We start from the raw sequence: 18,824 nt of genomic DNA on the forward strand, positions 1-18,824 counted from the left end.
CATTGAATGTGATGAAATTCCTGATAACAGAGGTGAAATACCAACCGCAGAAGTAGCAGATAAATATTTCCATTTACAAGACATAGCCGATCACTTGATGCCACTAGATTCAGAAATCAACATTCTTCTCTTGATTGGACGTGATCTTGGTGATGCACATCACATAATTGAGCAACGCATTGGACCTCCTAATACTCCATACGCCCAGAAACTTCAACTTGGATGGGTAATTGTAGGCGAAGTTTGTCTTGGAAGGACTCACAGACCAGATGTTGTAGTGGCAAACAAAGTGGCAGTTATGTCTGATGGAAGAACTACCTTATCTTCCCCTTGTCAAAACAATATTACTGTCAAGGACACCCTACCTAAACAGATTCAGTGTGATGCAATCCTTAAACATCCACAAAGAAACACACCAATTGGACAGAACATTTTCCAGACATCTCCTGACGATGACAAGCCAGGACTGTTTGTAGAAGATAAAGAATTCCTAGCCACTATGGATAAGGAGTTTTGTCGTGACAATAGTGGACAGTGGGTTGCACCATTACCGTTCCGAGAGCCTAGATGCAAACTTCCGGATAATAGACAACAAGCACAGGAAAGAGCCATTATCTAAGACGCTAACCTTAGAAAGAGCCCAGTCAAGTGCGGACACGCAGTGACCTTTATGAAACGCATTCTGGATGCAGAACACGCAGAACTAGCACCACTATTAAAGAAAGATGAAGAGTTCTGGTTCTTACCAATCTTCAGCGTATACCATCCAAAGAAACCTGATCAAGTCAGAATGGTGTTTGATTCATCAGCTCAGTGTAATGGGGTGTCATTGAACAACGTGCCTCTATCTGGCCCTGACCTAACAAACAGTCTACTTGGTGTTCTTTTGCGATTCAGACTTGATAACATCGGAGTTATGGCTGACATTCAGCAAATGTTTTACTGCTTTAAAGTGCGAGAAGATCATAGGAACTACTTACGTTTCTTCTGGTACTTAGATAACGATCCTCAGAAAAAATTGGTGGAATACAGGATGTGCGTCCATGTCTTCGGCAATAGTCCATCACCTGCAGTCGCTACATATGGGCTAAGGAGGACTGCAGAGAATGCTGAATCAACCTATGGAAGTGATGTCCGAAGTTTTGTAGATCGCAACTTTTACGTTGATGATGGGTTGATTTCGTTGCCATCCACACAAGAGATCGTTAGCCTGATGAAGAGAACTCAACAAACCTTGTTGCAAGAAGGAGGACTTAGACTTCACAAATTTGTGTCCAACAGCAGTAATGTCATGAAATATTTTCCTACTGATGACCTAGCAAAGGACTTGATGTCTCTCGATCTATCGAAGGATATTCTTCCCATACAACGCAGCTTAGGAATAAGCTGGAATTTACGATCTGATGCATTTACCTTCAGACTCTCCTTAGACAAGAAACCGTATACACGCCGTGGAGTCCTTTCTTGTCTGAATAGCTTCTATGACCCCTTGAGATTTGTTGCACCAATTCTCATCTGAGGGAAGTTACTGCTTAGAAAATTTATTGAAGAGTCTACAGACTGGGATCAACATTTACCTGAACAATACCAAGGAGAAAGGGAGCAGTGGAAACAACAACTATGGTATCTAGAAAACCTGGAAATTCCTCGTACTTACCTTTCCGTTCCTACCGAAAAGCTCCTTCAGAAACACGTCCATGTGTTTACTGATGCGTCCGAGGAAGCCATTGCTGCAGTTGCCATTTTAAGAGCAGAGGATCAAGATGGTAACTTTCATCAAGGACTCATAGTAGGGAAAGGAAAAGTTGCACCTAAGAAGGCAGTCACCATCCCTCGTTTGGAGTTATGTGCTGTAGTGCTTGGTGTTGAGATCTCTCAGATCATTCACGATCAATTGGATATTGACCCTAAAGACATTCATTATCATACAGACAGTAAAGTTGTCCTTGGTTACATCTACAACAGAACCAAACGTTTCTATACTTACGTCAGCAACAGAGTACAGCAGATTCATAAAGTCTCCTCACCAGAGCAATGGAGTTTTGTTCCTTCAGAACACAATCCTGCAAATCAAACAACTAGACCAATCGCAGTTGAAAATATGAAAAACAGCCCATGGCTTTGTGGTCCGAAACGATGGTTCCATGAAAGTAAAGACCAAGGAAAAACAGATATATCTGATAATGACGAACAGATGCCACAAGAGTATGACCTCGTAGACTCAGAGAATGACAGAGAGATTCGACCTACGCTAATAGTTAAAACATTGCACATTAAAGAACCTTCCATTGGAACTGAAAGGTTTACCAAATACTCAACCTGGAGAAGTTTAGTTTCAGGCATTGCACGCTTGAAACATGTTGCAAGATGTTGGAGTGGAACAATACCATGTAGAGGATGGCAAATCTGCAACAAAGCGAAGATGTTGACCTATATCTTGAAACAGAAAATCACATCATTTGAGCGGTCCAGGGTGAAGCTTTTCGAGAAGAGATCAGAAGTATCAGAGAAAACCGAGCTCTCAATAAGAAGAGTTCACTTGTAAGGCTGAATCCAGTTTTAGACCTTGATGGTATTTTGCCTGTAAGAGGCCGATTGATGAAATCAGAGTTCTTGGGAAGTTCTTGCACGTCGAACTAGAGGAGGACTGGCTCATGTAAAACGCTGGGCTGTAATGTTTTCATGTCTCTCATCGCGAGCTGTTCACATTGAAGTCATCGAAGAGATGAGTTCCTCATCCTTCATTAATGCACTTAGGAGATTTGTTGCTATACGTGGAAGCGTTAAAGAGTTTAGATCAAATCGTGGCACAAATTTCGTTGGCTCAACAGAAAGTCTTGGAAATGACGTTATAAACGTAGAAGATGGATCTGTCAAGAAGTTTATTCTTGACAAAAGAACAGTATTGATATTCAACTCATCACACTCATCCCATATGGGTGGCGCATGGGAGAGAATGATAGGCCTTACAAGACGGATACTAGATTCATTGTTGATTACTGGTACAGCAAAGAAGTTGACACACGAGACCCTCGTTACGCTCCTAGCTGAGGCTAGTGCCATTATTAATTCAAGACCACTGGTGCCAGTTCCAACCGATCCAGAGTACCCATTTATTCTCACTCCATATACCCTTCTGACCCAGAAAACGGACAAAGGAGGAGAACCGCCTGGACAATTTGACGAGAAAGATGCCTTCAAAGCGCAATGGAAAGAGTTCAACTACTCGCAGACCTCTTCTGGAAACGATGGCGTAAGGAATATTTAGTCACCCTTCAAAGTCAACAAAAGTGGACACAGCACCAAAGAAACCTATCCTTCGGCGATGTCGTTTTATTGAAGGACAGTTCAGCCCATCGCTGTGACTGGAAGATGGCAGTAGTGGATCAAGTGTTTCCAAGTGTGTCAGACAAGAAAGTCCGTAAAGTACAACTTCGTGTGAAGAAGAATGGCGTTAACACATTCTACACGCGCCCGGTTACAGAGACTGTGCTCTTGATGGCAATTTGAATATTTGTAACAGTGCTTCATGTTATTCAGAACTGTTTGGTATTCTGTTTTGTTTGGAATTTTTGGTTATTTTGTAAATATGTTGGATAGTGATATCTAAAGATATCAGACGGGGAGTGTATTGTTTACAAGATTTTGTATGCTTGTGTATTTTGCTAAAGTTTTATTATTATCTAAAAACATTCATAGTTATCTTCCATTGTCATTTTGATATGTTGATTTTTTTTGGCCTAATAAATATCACTGGTTTGGTCCAGTTTCATATTTCAGGATATGTTGTGTTGCTTATTAATTGTCTTAATATTATATCATAAATGTTCAAATAAATATTTTCATCCTTAAATTACCAAATAAATGATCCAGGCCATCAATCGGGAAAGGCTTTATCAGGATGAACATAAGAGAAACATTAATCTGATTATCAGCTCTTCTCTTCATCACTCATGGTTTCAGTTCTTTACATTAGTCTTATATTTTTCCGCATTGTGTCTTGTATTAGGAATGACCTCGTTAACACATACCAGTGATATTCTCATCTCTTGGAGGTTTGAAAAGTCTGTATTAAAAAAACAAACTGATATTACTGGTACTATTACTTATAACATATAAGAAGGACTCATATGAAAGGATGATTTTAAGAAGCTACATGTAGACAAATAAAATTCATATAGGCATATTATGAAAGCGTATGCAACATAGACAGACAAAACCTTATATAAATGGATTATTCTATATAAAAAATTTATATCAGGTGAAACTTGTCAACATTTTATTCTAATCTTGAAAATTTAAATTAATGTTACTTAACTTGACAATTTCATATCTTATATAACTGTGTGTATTTAGAAATCTTACTTTTTCATGATTTGAAAAAAATGGGGAAAAATAAGAATTTGTAACAATAATGAACACATCACATGAAATCTAAATATGATGTGAGCAATTCTATCAACCGATATACGAGGGTGTCAATTTCAACTGTTATCCTCCCAAACAGGCACTATTTATTTTATTATACTGAATGTCTCAAAGCAGTATGAGCTGCAGTTTTCATGTTGAATTTTTTTTTTAACGAAAATGTTATTTTCTACCAAAATGACAAAAATATCATGGTTTTTAAATTTCTTTTCGCCAAATTTTTGTGAAAAGGGCCGTTAAGGAGCCTTAATTGGAGCTAAATTGAAGTATTGTCGTCCTGTACAAAAATTGATTTGCTATATGTTCCTTAGAAGAGATATCTTTCCTCTGAAAAATTAATGATTTTTTAAAATCTTATTTATCATAAAAGTTTAAGTTACATGCAGACTAACATATTAGCAGGTGTTTACAGAAAAATGAAATTCTAAAAAATACAGCTCATATTGGTTTAATTTTAGAGATTTTTTTACTGCTTTTTTATATAAATGATGTGAATTCCACGGCGAACCGTTCGCGCATAATTTACGCGCATGTAACATTTCGTTGTGTTACCCGTTGCTGAGTGTGTTGCTAACGCTGAGGGTAATAGAACGGATTTTCAACTGGGTATAATAAATAATGTATTATGTTAACGTTACAGATTATTATGCTCGTATATTATCCACGTGAAAACAATATCGCCTAGCCTATATGCGGAATAGCTTCACAATATTCCTAATTTGTTCAAACATAAAAATTATTCATTGTTAATTCAGTCAGTGTTTGTAATTAAAATAATCACAAGTTTAGTTCGAATTTTCTCAAATGAAATTAACCATGATTAATGGTAAGGTTAACCGCATAGAGGGCCCTGAGTAAACTCTAGCATATGAAAAGCTTATTTACCAACATTTACTCACAAAATGATTTTTAGTGTAACACTTTCATGCACATTAGCTTGAACAGTATATTTGTAAGGAAATAGGTTATATGTTTGTATTGATGATTTTTTAGCACATATAGTTCATAACATGAAGAATTAATCTTTTATTCACTATCAATAACTGATAATGTTGATTCTCTATACTGTGAAAACATTTGAACAGCTGACTGATAGGTAGCAAGACTTTTAGGCCCCAAGATGTTTAGGCCCTTCATTGATTAGACGCTTAGGCCCCAACATGTTTAGGCCCCAACATGTTTAGGCACCAGCCTACATTTTTTTAAGTTAATTATAATTTTCATTTTATCTTTTTAAATGAATAATGGTTTAGGCACCAGCATACATTCGTATAAGTTAATTATAATTTACATTTTATTATTTAAAACTTCATTTTCTTTAAAAATTATAAAGAAGTATAATCTGCATCTTATGCATAATTAATTATTTTTCAAATGTCATATTATTTTGTCACATCATATTATTTTCTATAATTAATTTTCTAGTTAGAGATCAAAGAAACGGTAAAGACTTTCATTTACTTTGTGTATGACATGAATTAATTTGTTAAAACAACACCCCCACCGTATCCTGCTCCCTCTCTAGATAGGTGCTAATTAGGAGAAGATAATGAAGAGATCCTCTAGTAATACAATGAGGGTTTCACACCTCACTTTGGAAGTAAACCATGAAGAGACGGGTCTCCAAAAGAAGACAGGCCAAATACAAGTTAAGCTTCATTGGCAGAAAAATTACATAATTTGGAGAGATATCCTTTAATTGTACAAATATGATCACAGAAATAATATTTCACTCATGAATACTTTTAATGTACATGTAGAAACACTTGTCAATATTTATTAAGAAAATTTTCAAAATCTGTTCTTCCAGAAACCAACTTTAACAACCTATTATATTGTGATTTGAACCTTTTTTTGTCATTATTACTCCTATTGTACATGTTATCCTTGACTGTGTGTCGTGTACATTTGTATATACTGATTTTGAACCTCAAATACCAGTGAACTGGCTTGAGCGAATAAAGAATTGAATTGAACTTGTATTTGGGTAATTAGTACACGTAGGTCAATTCTTTTGGGATATATAAGGGTTCTTAAAAATCTTACGTATAAATTAGTTGCCATAAATAAGCTTACTGAACAATTTTATGACATTCAAGTGTTGTATAATTCAAATATTAGAAAAAAATACAATAATTTGTTTTCTTTTCTTGAAATATCAATAATGAAATACTTCCCCTTATATAACATTTGTTCGTTTCTTTGTGATGATAGTATGATTTGATCACGGTATTAACTGATTTAAAGCACGGACACATAACCATGCTGGATGATACTATCATTGATAGCATGTGCATGCAAGTTTATAGCATAATGTTTTTCGTGATTAAAGTTTTTCAAAAACTTGTATATAAAGTAAACAACGCCATATGTTTGCGTAACGATTGTTAGTTTACTACAAATTAAAGTAAATTGCATTTATTGGCTCCAAAGTGCTTTAAAGACATGTTCTTTCAACTATCAGTTATTATTATAAACAACAGGTGCCTAAACATCTTAGGGCCTAAACATCTTACCTGGGGCCAAACCGTCTTGGTTTCCTCGAGGTGTCAATGTCAACTGTTACCCTCCCAGACAGGCACTATATATATAATAGCACATGTATGATAAGACACCTACCATGCTTACTCCTTGCAAATGGCAGGTTTAGATCACAGGGAATTGGTGTATGGTCTCTTCCTTTTTTTCCATTCCCTTTTTATGACACCCGACATCAGTTTGTGTTCGCAATATTCGTCATACACTAATAATATCCATCAGTTTTTGTCATTCCGACTTGTTTACATCGAGATTTGGGAAATTACCGGAAATCGGTGCAAGTATGTCGTAAACTTTAAGTTTGAAAATGATTAAAAAAGTAAAACCTTTTGATGTAAATGTTGATATAAATGATATTTTATGCAAATCCATAAACTTACACATTTTATATCACTGTTTTAAACCTTAAATTAAGCAAATAAACCGTCGATGTGGAAATACGACAGCTCATCGCCAGACAACAGTTCGCGTTGCGCAATGAACTTGTTTTTGTCAGGTTCACATATCCTTAATCGCAAATACGCCGTGGGAGCTCCGTAAGAACGCCTCGGTCGCCGTCAAGACGCCGTGACATCTCCACTTGTAAAATTTTCAAATAAAACTGTACATTTTTTTTCTGAATTTTCCTTGCGATCGTACGGCGATTCCATGAATTTTACAATTTACCGTGAACACGCCGTGGGGACGCAGCTTGATGTGACAGGGTCTTAACTTCACACATGCAGTAAAGGGGAAGAGAGGGTCCGGATCCCATCCCCCCCGAAAATTTAATTTTATGAATCATATATTATAAAATCTTCAAAATATGTCTCGGAACACCCATCCCCCCCCCCAACCACCGACAAATATAATTATCCATCGACCCCCCCCCCCCCCCACCCCTTAGAAAAAAGTTATGAATTTGCACAGGCTGTTGAAAATAAATTCTATTAAGTTCATCGTCTGCTGTTCTTAAACGATAAAGAGCTCCACAATTATGAAAAGGTGAAGGCAAAGGCGCGAAGATGCGAAGGCGAGAGTGCGAAGGAGCGATAGTAGTATCGCTTCTTCGCCTTCGCAACTTCTCACTTTCGCCTTCGTATCTTCGCGCTTCGCCGTCGCATCTTCGCACTTTCGCCGTCGCACTTTCGCCTTCGCAACTTCGCGCCTCGATCTAAAGGCGAAAGTGCGAAGGTCGAAGTGGCCCCATCGGAACACCATCAGAATCTAATCTTAAGTTGTTTAAAACTAATGTGAATACTCTTTAAAATAATCAAATGTCTCAATTCAGGACAATCTTTTATCGTGCTAGCACCTACCGCAAACCTGTAACATGGAACTTTGATTATAATTTCAAATTGATCTGAATTTTGACAAGACCATATATGGAAACAGTGACGTCACCGATAGAAAAAGGCTAGCTGCAGGTAAAGGCATGCCGGAATAGGGACAGAATAGATATAAAAAAAAAATATAAGGATGGACTATAATCATAATATCTCTGGATAACAACTTTTCTTAGAAAGTATTATATTTCGGAAAGTGATCGATAAGAAAAACAAAGAATATAAAGACATATATTGGTTTTGAGATTTTGATTAATATGAGACATAAGAAGCGCCCTATAAAAATAATAAAATAAAAATTCCAAAGATAAGGTTAACTGTCGTGAAATTAAAATGTGTATAAATTATTTTTAAAAATGGTTCATTTTTCATTGTCAGCAATATTGAGGGAAAAAAGCCTGTCATGCAGGTGAAAATTGGCATTTTTTAAAATTTCAAGCAATTATTACGGAATATGAGCATGACGTCCTGAATGTCGGTTCAATAAAGACTCACTTTGTGAAATTGGTTGATAAAAAAATCCCGGAGAGCTATTATAATACAGCTTTACAGCCACTTGTGAACATGTACTGTTTGCCATAAGCAACTATAAGTCCCAAGATATTAATGCAGCACATTTGGACAATTTTTTAATTAAAATACACATACCTGTGAAAGAAGTGCGATTGAAATAGTTGAATGGGATAATTTCAAACATAATTTCATTGACACATTATCATCTTTCACTCGGAAAAACTCACAGGAATAAAAACAGATTCCTTACGGAGATTTATTATAGGGAATGTTTACATCTTTTCTCCATTTGGAATACTCTCGGAATACATCGCACAATTTTTCAACGTTATTATCCGGGCTTGCTGCAATACAAAATCTCCGTAGACATCACATTTTTTAGCATTGTATTGAAACCTGATAAGCTAACAGGGGTGTTTCGACTGAGAAATCTTGGAAATTTTTCCAAAAAAGTATAAATACATGTATAGTTACATCCATTTTTCCGCAATAAATTAAAAATAACAAGAGAAAAGCTGCCAATGTAACAGCAAACCGGGTTTTCTTTTGTGTGAACAGTATCCATATTATAATCCATTTGTCAATCCTGAATTGATAAATACAACCTATCCAAAGAAATGGGGTACTCTATATGCAATGTATTTGCCAAAAAATGACTAAATTCAACAGCTGATATTTTTTGACAAATTATCAGAAATCAAAATCCTAGCAATTTGCATACCTCTGATTTATGTATAAGTGTTATGCAAAAGAACAATTTCCTATCTCAAAAGCTGTACGAGGAGATATCGGTAGAATAAGGGTACCTTTTTGGCAGCCACTCACCCGCCCGCCATTTGCACTTTTTCAATAATCGAAAAGCCCGGTTAAAATTCTCTCTAAAAATTCTTAGAAGTCAGAAGCAATGGAGTTACAACATGGGACCTCACGGCGTTCTCCGAACCTCATGCCGCTCAAAACATATTTACCCCCTTAAGAAATTTCTTGATCCGTCTCATTCTAGAAAAGAGTACGCATTTACTTATATTCCAGTTTAAATAACATGTCAAATTTCTTTAGAGAAAGAAGATATTAGGCATTTATTTTTAACCCTTATCATACAATACCATGAGAATTATATTACAGAAATTAGCGCATTCGTCATATCGGCGACGATTTTAATGTGCATAACCCTCTTCCTGTTTGGTCCAGTTTCAATCATACCCAAAAAAAAAATTCTAAAAATAATACCGGTATTTTCGATAGAAAATAGATACGTGTCCTTCATTAAGAGCTTATTGCAACATTTAAGCTGAATGTTATGTTTATGATTTATCCATTCCGGCGATTACGGCATGCCGTTTCCCCTTTGCAAAGCAGTTGCCATATAAGGTCATGTCAAAATTCGACAAACTTGTACCGTCTTCCTTGGAAGACGGTATAAAGAGTTGAAATAATTTACAGTCTCTGGGTTGTGCACTTCCTTTCCTTTGTGATTGGTTGAAAATACATGATGTGAAAATTTACATTTATTTCATTGGTTGAAATACTGTTCGGCGCAAGGGAGATAATTTCTTTTTCACGTACGACTTAACAAATTTTGTAGATTTCAAATCTTAAAAAGTGAGAAAACGAAAAAGCAATACAAATTGCTATGAATGAAATTCAGCCTTTGGTTTTCAGGTCCAACTAGTTGAAAGTAACATTCTACAATATGTATTGAAATTATTTGTTTTTCTTTTAGCATTGTTTATTCAAATATTTATATCAAAATGTAAACAAAACAAAAAACCGATGCGGTATGCCTAATATCGGTAAAGTTATTTGCACCTAAGATAGATAAATGCAGTGGTATAACTTTGATTTTATGAAAATAATACGAGTCTACGACCCTACCTACGATCTCTTTCACCCTATAGTCGTTCTCAACTTACAAGCTTGGGTACACAGTTCTCAATTTTAGACACGGAGGCTTAAACGACACATGACACAAAAATGTTCGGATAAAAATCCACTCGCCTTGCTATGTAGAGGAAGGTGACATTTATATATAAAAAAAGAATTAAACTGTCTTTGATAACTATTTGCTGTTTAGGGTTTGTTCTAAAGACGGTAAGCTTTTTAAAAAAAAGCTAAACTTGTAGACTTTACATTTGTCAATTTGTATTATGTCAGATGTGCTATTGCCGAGTCTGAAGATACAAATGCAGAAACTACGGATTGAAAATGTGCAAATTTGAAGGTTTAATTAACTGATGAAAGCAATAAAGCTGCGAATTGTGCATCATGCGAAGGAACTGAGTCAAATCTTACACGTGTTTATGCCCGAGTTTTATAGGTTACACGGTCAGAATTACACATATTCATACTCAGACTTACACACCAACACGATTACATATTCGGATTTACAAGTTCACATGTCTGGATTTTTGAACACGATTACCCTCCATAGATCACTTGTCCACTCGCGCCGGATCTCCTCGGCCATGTGCGAGGGATGATCATCATTAAATATTTGTGGGGGGGGGGGGGTAAAATTTTTTAAATATACAAACCAACCATTAATTTATGTCTGACGATGCTTCTTATTTGGAGTAATATCGTTCATTAATATTCATTTACACTCAAATGTTTAATTAAATGAATACAAGATGGACAAACTTTTATAACAAAAAATTAAAACAGTTCTTGTATTTACGGCTATATAAACTCAAACACGTTCATATTTATCAAAGAGTGCGTTGCGGTGTGCGAATCTTGTGTATTAGATAACCGCTTACCGCTAGGTAGTCCATCTGTGGCTGATCTCCTCGGCCGTGGACGAAGGATAGATTATGACAATGTCAATGACAATGAACTTTATTCTCATAATTATGTCTCCCCTTTCAAAGGGGAGACATATTGTTTTTGTCGACTTTCTTTTTCTTCTTCTTCTTATTCTTCTTATTCTTATTCTTCTTCATCCAAATTTGTCCAAGCCGTAACTTAAATACCCTTTGACATTAAGACTTCAAACTTGGAACATAGGTAGATAATATTGAGAAGAAGTGCACGCCGCCAAAAGTTTTGACCTTGACCTATTTCCTTTTTCAAGGTCAAGCGTTTTATAAAATATAGAGTTTGGACTATAACACAAGACTCCTTAAACATACAAACTTTTAACTTGTATCATAGATAGATGGTATATCATTTAGTTGAACCTTATCAAAATCTTTGACCTTGACCTTAAAATTTTATTTCAAGGTCAAATCAGAAAAAACTTCATTGTTCACCTCCTAAATATTCTTTGACAGAAGGACTTCAAACTTTACACAAAGAACAATTATAATACACTGAGGTGTACTATTGATAAATATTTGACCTTGACCTTGTTTTACTCAAGGTCAACTTGAGAAAATATAATTAAGTTTTGTCTGGGTGGTAACTTAGATACCTTTTGACATTAAGACTTCAAACTTGGAACATAGGTAGATGGTATTGAGAAGAAGTGCACGCCATCAAAATGTTTGACCTTGACCTATTATCTTCTTCAAGGTCAAGCGTTTTATAAAAAATATAGTCGGACCATAACACAAGACTCCTTAATCATACTATCTTTTAACTTGTATCATACATAGATGGTATATAGTCCAGTTGAACCTTACCAAAATTTTGACCTTGACCTAAAAATTTTATTTCAAGGTCAAATTAGAAAAAACTTCATTGTTCACCTCCTAAATATTCTTTGACAGAAGGACTTCAAACTTTACACAAAGAACAATTATAATACACTGAGGTGTACTATTGATAAATATTTGACCTTGTCCTTGTTTTACTCAACGTCAACTTTAGAAAAAATAATTAAATTTTGTCTGGGTGGTAACTTAGATACCTTTTGACATTAAGACTTCAAACTTGAAACACTGGTAGATGGTATTGAGAAGAAGTGCACGCCATCAAAATTTTTGACCTTGACCTATTATCTTCTTCAAGGTCAAGCGTTTTATAAAAAATATAGTCCAGACCATAACACAAGACTCCTTAATCATACAATCTTTTAACTTGTATCATACATAGATGGTATATAGTCCAGTTGAAACTTACCAAAATGTTTGACCTTAACCTAAAAATTTTATTTCAAGGTCAAATTAGAAAAAACTTCATTGTTCACCCCCTAAATATTCTTTGACAGAAGGACTTCAAACTTTACACAAAGAACAATTATAATACACTGAGGTGTACTATTGATTAATATTTGACTTTGACCTTGTTTTACTCAAGGTCAAATTAAGAAAAAATAATTAAATTTTGTCTGGGTGGTATCTTGGATACCTTTTGACATTAAGGCTTCAAACTTGGAACATAGGTAGATGGTATTGAGAAGGAGTGCACGCCTCCATAATATTTTGACCTTGACCAATCTTTTGTCTCAAGTTTTCTAAACTGTATCATATATGGATGATATCTAACATATAGCTGACTTTATTCTTTTTCACTTATTAAATTTGCCCCATATTACAATCCTTTGGGAGAAGGGGAGACATGTGTTTTTTTGTATAAAAAAACAATACCCACTAGTTGAATTTACAGTGTAGAGAAAATACATATGTACAGTATGTACACACTACTATATTATAATATATAATAGATGAAAATCAATGGTACAGGCATGATGAAGGGATAACAGATATAATTTAACCAAGAGAGCTAACTCTCTCAAATATAGTATCTAATAGTTTACAAATATTGGTAAGTTGGTTTATGTTTGTGACATTAAACAGTTTTTCAAATTTTACATGTAAACTCACCATTTTGGCCACCCATGGATCTACCATTAAGCATTATAATGTTACAATGTTTAAAAATATCAATAAGTTTTTTTCCATAGCAGTTAACAATGTTATCTTTAGATTTCCTTTCTATGGAAAAACCATATTTTTCAATTGCTTCTAAGTCTATTTGATCAACAGCCCAATCAAAATTACTGTTATTCTCAGCAATGTTACTATGCTGTTGGTTTGGTATGGGCGAAATATAACCAGCGAATTGACTTTGTGGTCCCTGGGGTCCATAGGGGGTGAACAGGTTTCCTTGGCAATTGTTTACGGGGGTCACCGGTATGGAATGCTGTGCATTTTGGGAACTAGAACTATTATGACAGATGTTATTGCTACTATTGCTGTTAATCGTTTTTATTTGCCTCACCTGTATGCTTACTTGAACTGTCTTTCCATCTTTGATTTAACACTGTGATGTACTAACACTTTTGTATTTGGTTTGAATTAAATTGAGAATGTCTGTACATATCCAAACAGCGTCTGAAAATGAGCTTCAAACTTTAGAAAACATTGGGGAAAAGAAGGCTCGAGCCATCATTCAGCTCAGAGATATGCTGGATTTCCCCATCTCCGTTAAACTTTTGACATATGCTTCAAGAATCAAGTAAGATGTATAGGAACAGTGGATAATTGATGGCTTGATTGTAATAGATGATAATACCAGACCCAGTAGTGATTCCATGGATAATAACGATCTTGCAAATGAACTGAAAAGCATGAACCAGAAACTAGAGGTATACTATGGGGAGCAGGAAGAGTTGCATCAAAGATTTACAATGCGGCAGGGCAGATTACAGAGGCAAGAGGCAGAACTCCATAGCAAAGATTTAGCCCAAAAGGATAAAGAGGGTCAAATTTCAGAACTTCAACGAGAATTAGAGAGAACACCAGTACAAATGCCAAGCATGCTGCAACAAAACCTTCATACACCCTCAAGTAGAACAGGAATAAAACAAGAACCCGGAGCACCTTTTGCTTCATGGTATTCAAAGTCGGGACACTGTTCTTTGGGAAGTGGGGGCATGCTGACTGGAAATGGGGCATACCTGCCTCTGGAGACGGGACCAATGCAGTCATTTACTGCATCTCCTTCTTCAGGGGTCCCTCCGTTTCACTTCTCAACCCCTAGTAGTTTAGGTGGAACAAGCATGCATTCTGAATTGGGCAATCAGAGTTCACCTTGAGGGGATAAGTACGCCAGAATTGACCATAAGCAGCCACGACAAAGACGCATTGTGGCCACCAGATACAGCTCAGACTCATCAACTTCAGAAGATTCCAGCGAGTCTGATGATTCCTACCTCTTATCAAGAAGAAGAGCTCATAGCTGCAAGTCACGAGGAAGCCCTACAAGACCGAAACTGCATTCCTTTCGTGGTGACAAAAACTGGGATGCTTTTATCTTTCAGTTTCAGAGGCAAGTAAATCACTATGGCAGGAGTGAGCGAAAAGGAAAAGAAAGGTTACTTGATTGTCTGCAAGACAAGGCGCTAGACTTTGTCCGTGAGCTGACAAGGTGCAACTACCAGGACCTTTTGAAGAAGATATCGAGGCGATTCAGTACTAAGGAGGCACCTATATCTGCCAGACGCCAATTACAATTTGTAAGACAGAAAGAGGAAGAAACTTTTGAGGAGTTTTCACAAAAGGTGCATTTCCTAGCAATGGAGGGGCTCCCAGAAGCTAATGACAGTACTGTTGACCAAATGGCCGTGGAAGCATTCCTGAGGGGATGTAAAGACAAGGAGGCTGCCCATCTAGCAATGGAAATGAACCCCAAAAGTATCTACAAGGCACTGAAGTATGTCAAGTCTGCTGTTAACAATCGTAAGGCACTGTTTGGCTCGAGAGCTAATTATCATACTCGCCGTGTCAGTTTCCAAGATGAGTATGTTGGGCCAACGACAGATGAGGCGTCTATCCGCACCCTTCAAGAATCAAAACGAGGCTCTTCTGAGAAGTTGAGGGCCTAATCACTAAACTCGTAGGGCTAATGGAACAAAGGGATCAACCCAGATCTAGATCTCCTACACCACCATCAAGTCCTCAAAGGCGTAGGTGTTATCTATGCAAGGGATATGGCCACTTACAAAAGGATTGCTCCAAAGGTAAAGGTCGAGGGAGAAGCCTAAGCCCCAGCAGGAAGGATTTAAACTTGAATGGACTGAGCGCGTCGGCCAACACTCAGTCCAATCAGTAGGTTGTGGCTATACATTACTGATGGACGAGAGATTAGATGAGAATTATGAAACTTGTCATGAAGACTTAGAGGACACTCTGGATGCATCTTTTGTGTCTGTTGATGAGCTCGGTAACACGCTGAACTCATCTAACGACATGGATGTAAAGGAAGTAGTAGTGAAGGAGATTACCGTTGCTAGCTTGGTGATTTCTCTCCATATAAAGTCTAAAAGAGTTTCTGCTGTTGTAGATACTGCTGCACAAGTGTCTGTAATAAACCTTTCACTTGCCAGAGAATTAGGACTTCGTGTTGATGACACCCAGTTCATATACCTTAGGGGGGGGGGGTTGTACCCAATGAAAGAATACCTGGTTACATGATGAGAAATTTTCCCATCTGCTTAGGCAAAACCTACTTTGCTGACTTGTATGCAGCAGATATAGCAGACAGTATCTTGCTTGGATAAGACTTCCTACTACAGCACAAGTGCATTATGGACCTCAAGGATAACACCTTACAGTTGGGCAGCTGCACCATTACAGGAATTGTAAAGAGGACTTAGGATGGCAACAACATTGACATTAGAAAAATGTTTGTGCAGAAAAGGACAGTTATCCCTCCAAATACAGCCATTTGTGCAAATGTTGCTCTAGATGGGCCCAGTATCAATAAGGACATGCATGTTGTCCTTGAACCTTTGAAGACAAATAAAAAATTTGTCATGGCAGCGACCGTTATTGATCCAGGCAATGGCAATGTGGCCGCAGTCAACATTATGAATCCTACAGACGGTACCATTGTTATAAAGCCTGGAAAGCACATTGGCAATGCAGTAGACCTGGGCGAAGAATTAGAAACAGTAGGACACTTTGACCTAAGGAGTACTGTACCTGTTTACAATGCGACCACGCCAGATCTAGAGAATCCGGATTTGCCAACTAACTTATGCGAATTGTATGTGAGGGCTTGTGAAAATTTGAACGCAGAGGAGTCGGCAAAGGTAAAGACACTTCTTATGAGATACAAAGATGTCTTTGCTTAACATGACTTGGATTTGGGGTGTTTTTCTGAGATAAAGCATCAGATTAACACAGGATCTGCTTCTCCAGTGCGACAAAACATGCGTCGAACTCCCTTTGAATTTGAGAAGGAAGAAGAGGCTCACTTAAAAAAAGATGTTAGATGCCAACGTTATACAGCCCTCAACTTCGGAGTGGTCATCTGCACCTGTGTTAGTACGGAAGAAGGACGGGTCAGTCAGATGGTGCATTGACTACCGCCAGCTAAACCAAAAGACAGTCAAGGACTCCTACCCCCTCCCAAACATAGAAGATTGCCTCTCTACACTGTCAGGCTCAATATATTTCAGTACGCTGGACATGGAGTCCAGATATTACCAAGTTGGAATTGACCCAGCTGATCGAAAAAAGACAGCATTCATTACCAGGTTTGGATGGGGTTTGGCCTTTGTAATGCACCTGCCACGTTCCAGAGTGTCATACAGTTAGTGTTGCGGGGGCTGACCTAGAAGGATGTTATTGCATATCTGGATGATGTTAATGTCTTGGGTTTGTCATTCGAGGAGCATTTAAGGAATCTTGACGAGGTGCTGGAACGCTCCCAACGATATAACCTGAAACTCAAGCCCAGAAAATGTTTCTTGTTTCAGACAGAATGCGAGTTCCTGGGCAGGAAAATCAGTCGAGATGGGGTGAGCATTTCACTAGCCAAGTTGGATGCTGTCAAGTCGTGACCAGTTCCTACAGATAAGAGGGAAGTTGAATCATTCCTTTGGTATGCTAATTACCATCGGGAGCATGTACAGGGCTATGCAGGGATTTCAAAGTGTTTGTATGAGCTAACAGGTTCTAAAGCTAAGCAATTTCAGTGAATCCCAGATCATCAGACAGCATTTGATTGCTTAAATAGAGACTTGTCATCAGCACAATGTCTTGCGTACCGAACTCGCACAGACGAGTTCATCTTAGACACTGATGCATCGGACTCAACAATAGGTGCTGAACTAATGCAGTTACAAGAAGGGAAGGAGCGTACTATTGCATATGCTAGCCATGTCCTATTACCAGCACAACGCAAATACTGCACCACACGCAAGGAACTCTTGGCCGTTGTGAAGTTTTGTCGCCATCTTTTGGGACGACGTTTCACTATCTGGACGGATCATAACAGCTTATTAGTGTGGTTGTTTAGATTCCGACATATCGAAGGACAACTATCTCGATGGTTAGAAGAACTTTCTCAATTCGACATGCAAATTGTCCATCGTAGCGGCAATAGGCATTCCTGTGCAGATGGCCTGTCACGTATACCGGATAAACTAGAGCCGTGTGATTGTTACCATGCAGGTGCTCATTTAAAATCCCTTCCTTGCGGAGGATGCACTTATTGCTCCAGAGCATGTCAACAGTGGGAGAGATTTTCAGAGGATGTTGACAATTTAGTAACACTAGCCATCAAAACTCCTGAGCCCCAAGGCGATGTTGCTGCAATACTGATTGCAGATAAAGCTATACCAACAGGTGATCTCAATTGTGAAATTAATTGGGCAGAAACAAGACCAAGGGAGGAATCGTCTAAATTGCAGCATGAGGATGTTGATCGCTCAGTGTTGGCTAGAGGAACCACCTACATCACATGATCTTTTATTGAGTAGCCCAGCCTCAAGGTCATACTGGATGTGCAAGAATCAATTGATAGTAAGGGATGGACTAATATTTTATGCCTGGCTGAATGATTCGCAACGAAGACTTTGCCTGTTGGTCCCAAAGGCCATGCAGCAAGAGGTCTTGCACTGTTGTCATGACATGAAGTCATCTGCACATCTTGTACAAGATAAAACACTACAGCAAGCCAAGCAGCATTACATGTGGTACCGAATGTCCCAAGACTGTCGGAAGTATGTTCAATCAGGTTCCGTGTGCAACAAGAATAAAAAGTCGTCTGTCAAGCCCAAGGCTCCGCTCCAGCGTCATCATGCAGGATCTCCAATGGAGCGTGTGCACCTAGATATTTTAGGCCCAT

General features: G+C 37.6%; 1 protein-coding gene across 1 annotated transcript; it reads left to right on the forward strand.

The window, feature by feature from the left end:
• Positions 1 to 670: 670 nt before the first annotated feature.
• Positions 671 to 3,510, forward strand: LOC117692444 (uncharacterized). The gene is made up of 4 exons (XM_066077892.1): positions 671 to 1,440; positions 1,537 to 2,339; positions 3,009 to 3,253; positions 3,343 to 3,510. The coding sequence occupies exons 1-4, from the start codon at positions 671 to 673 to the stop codon at positions 3,508 to 3,510; spliced, it is 1,986 nt and encodes a 661-aa protein (XP_065933964.1).
• The last annotated feature ends 15,314 nt before the right edge of the window (positions 3,511 to 18,824 follow it).

This window comes from Magallana gigas, chromosome 3 (assembly GCF_963853765.1).
Source record: "Magallana gigas chromosome 3, xbMagGiga1.1, whole genome shotgun sequence".
Taxonomy (NCBI): Eukaryota; Metazoa; Mollusca; class Bivalvia; order Ostreida; family Ostreidae; genus Magallana; species Magallana gigas.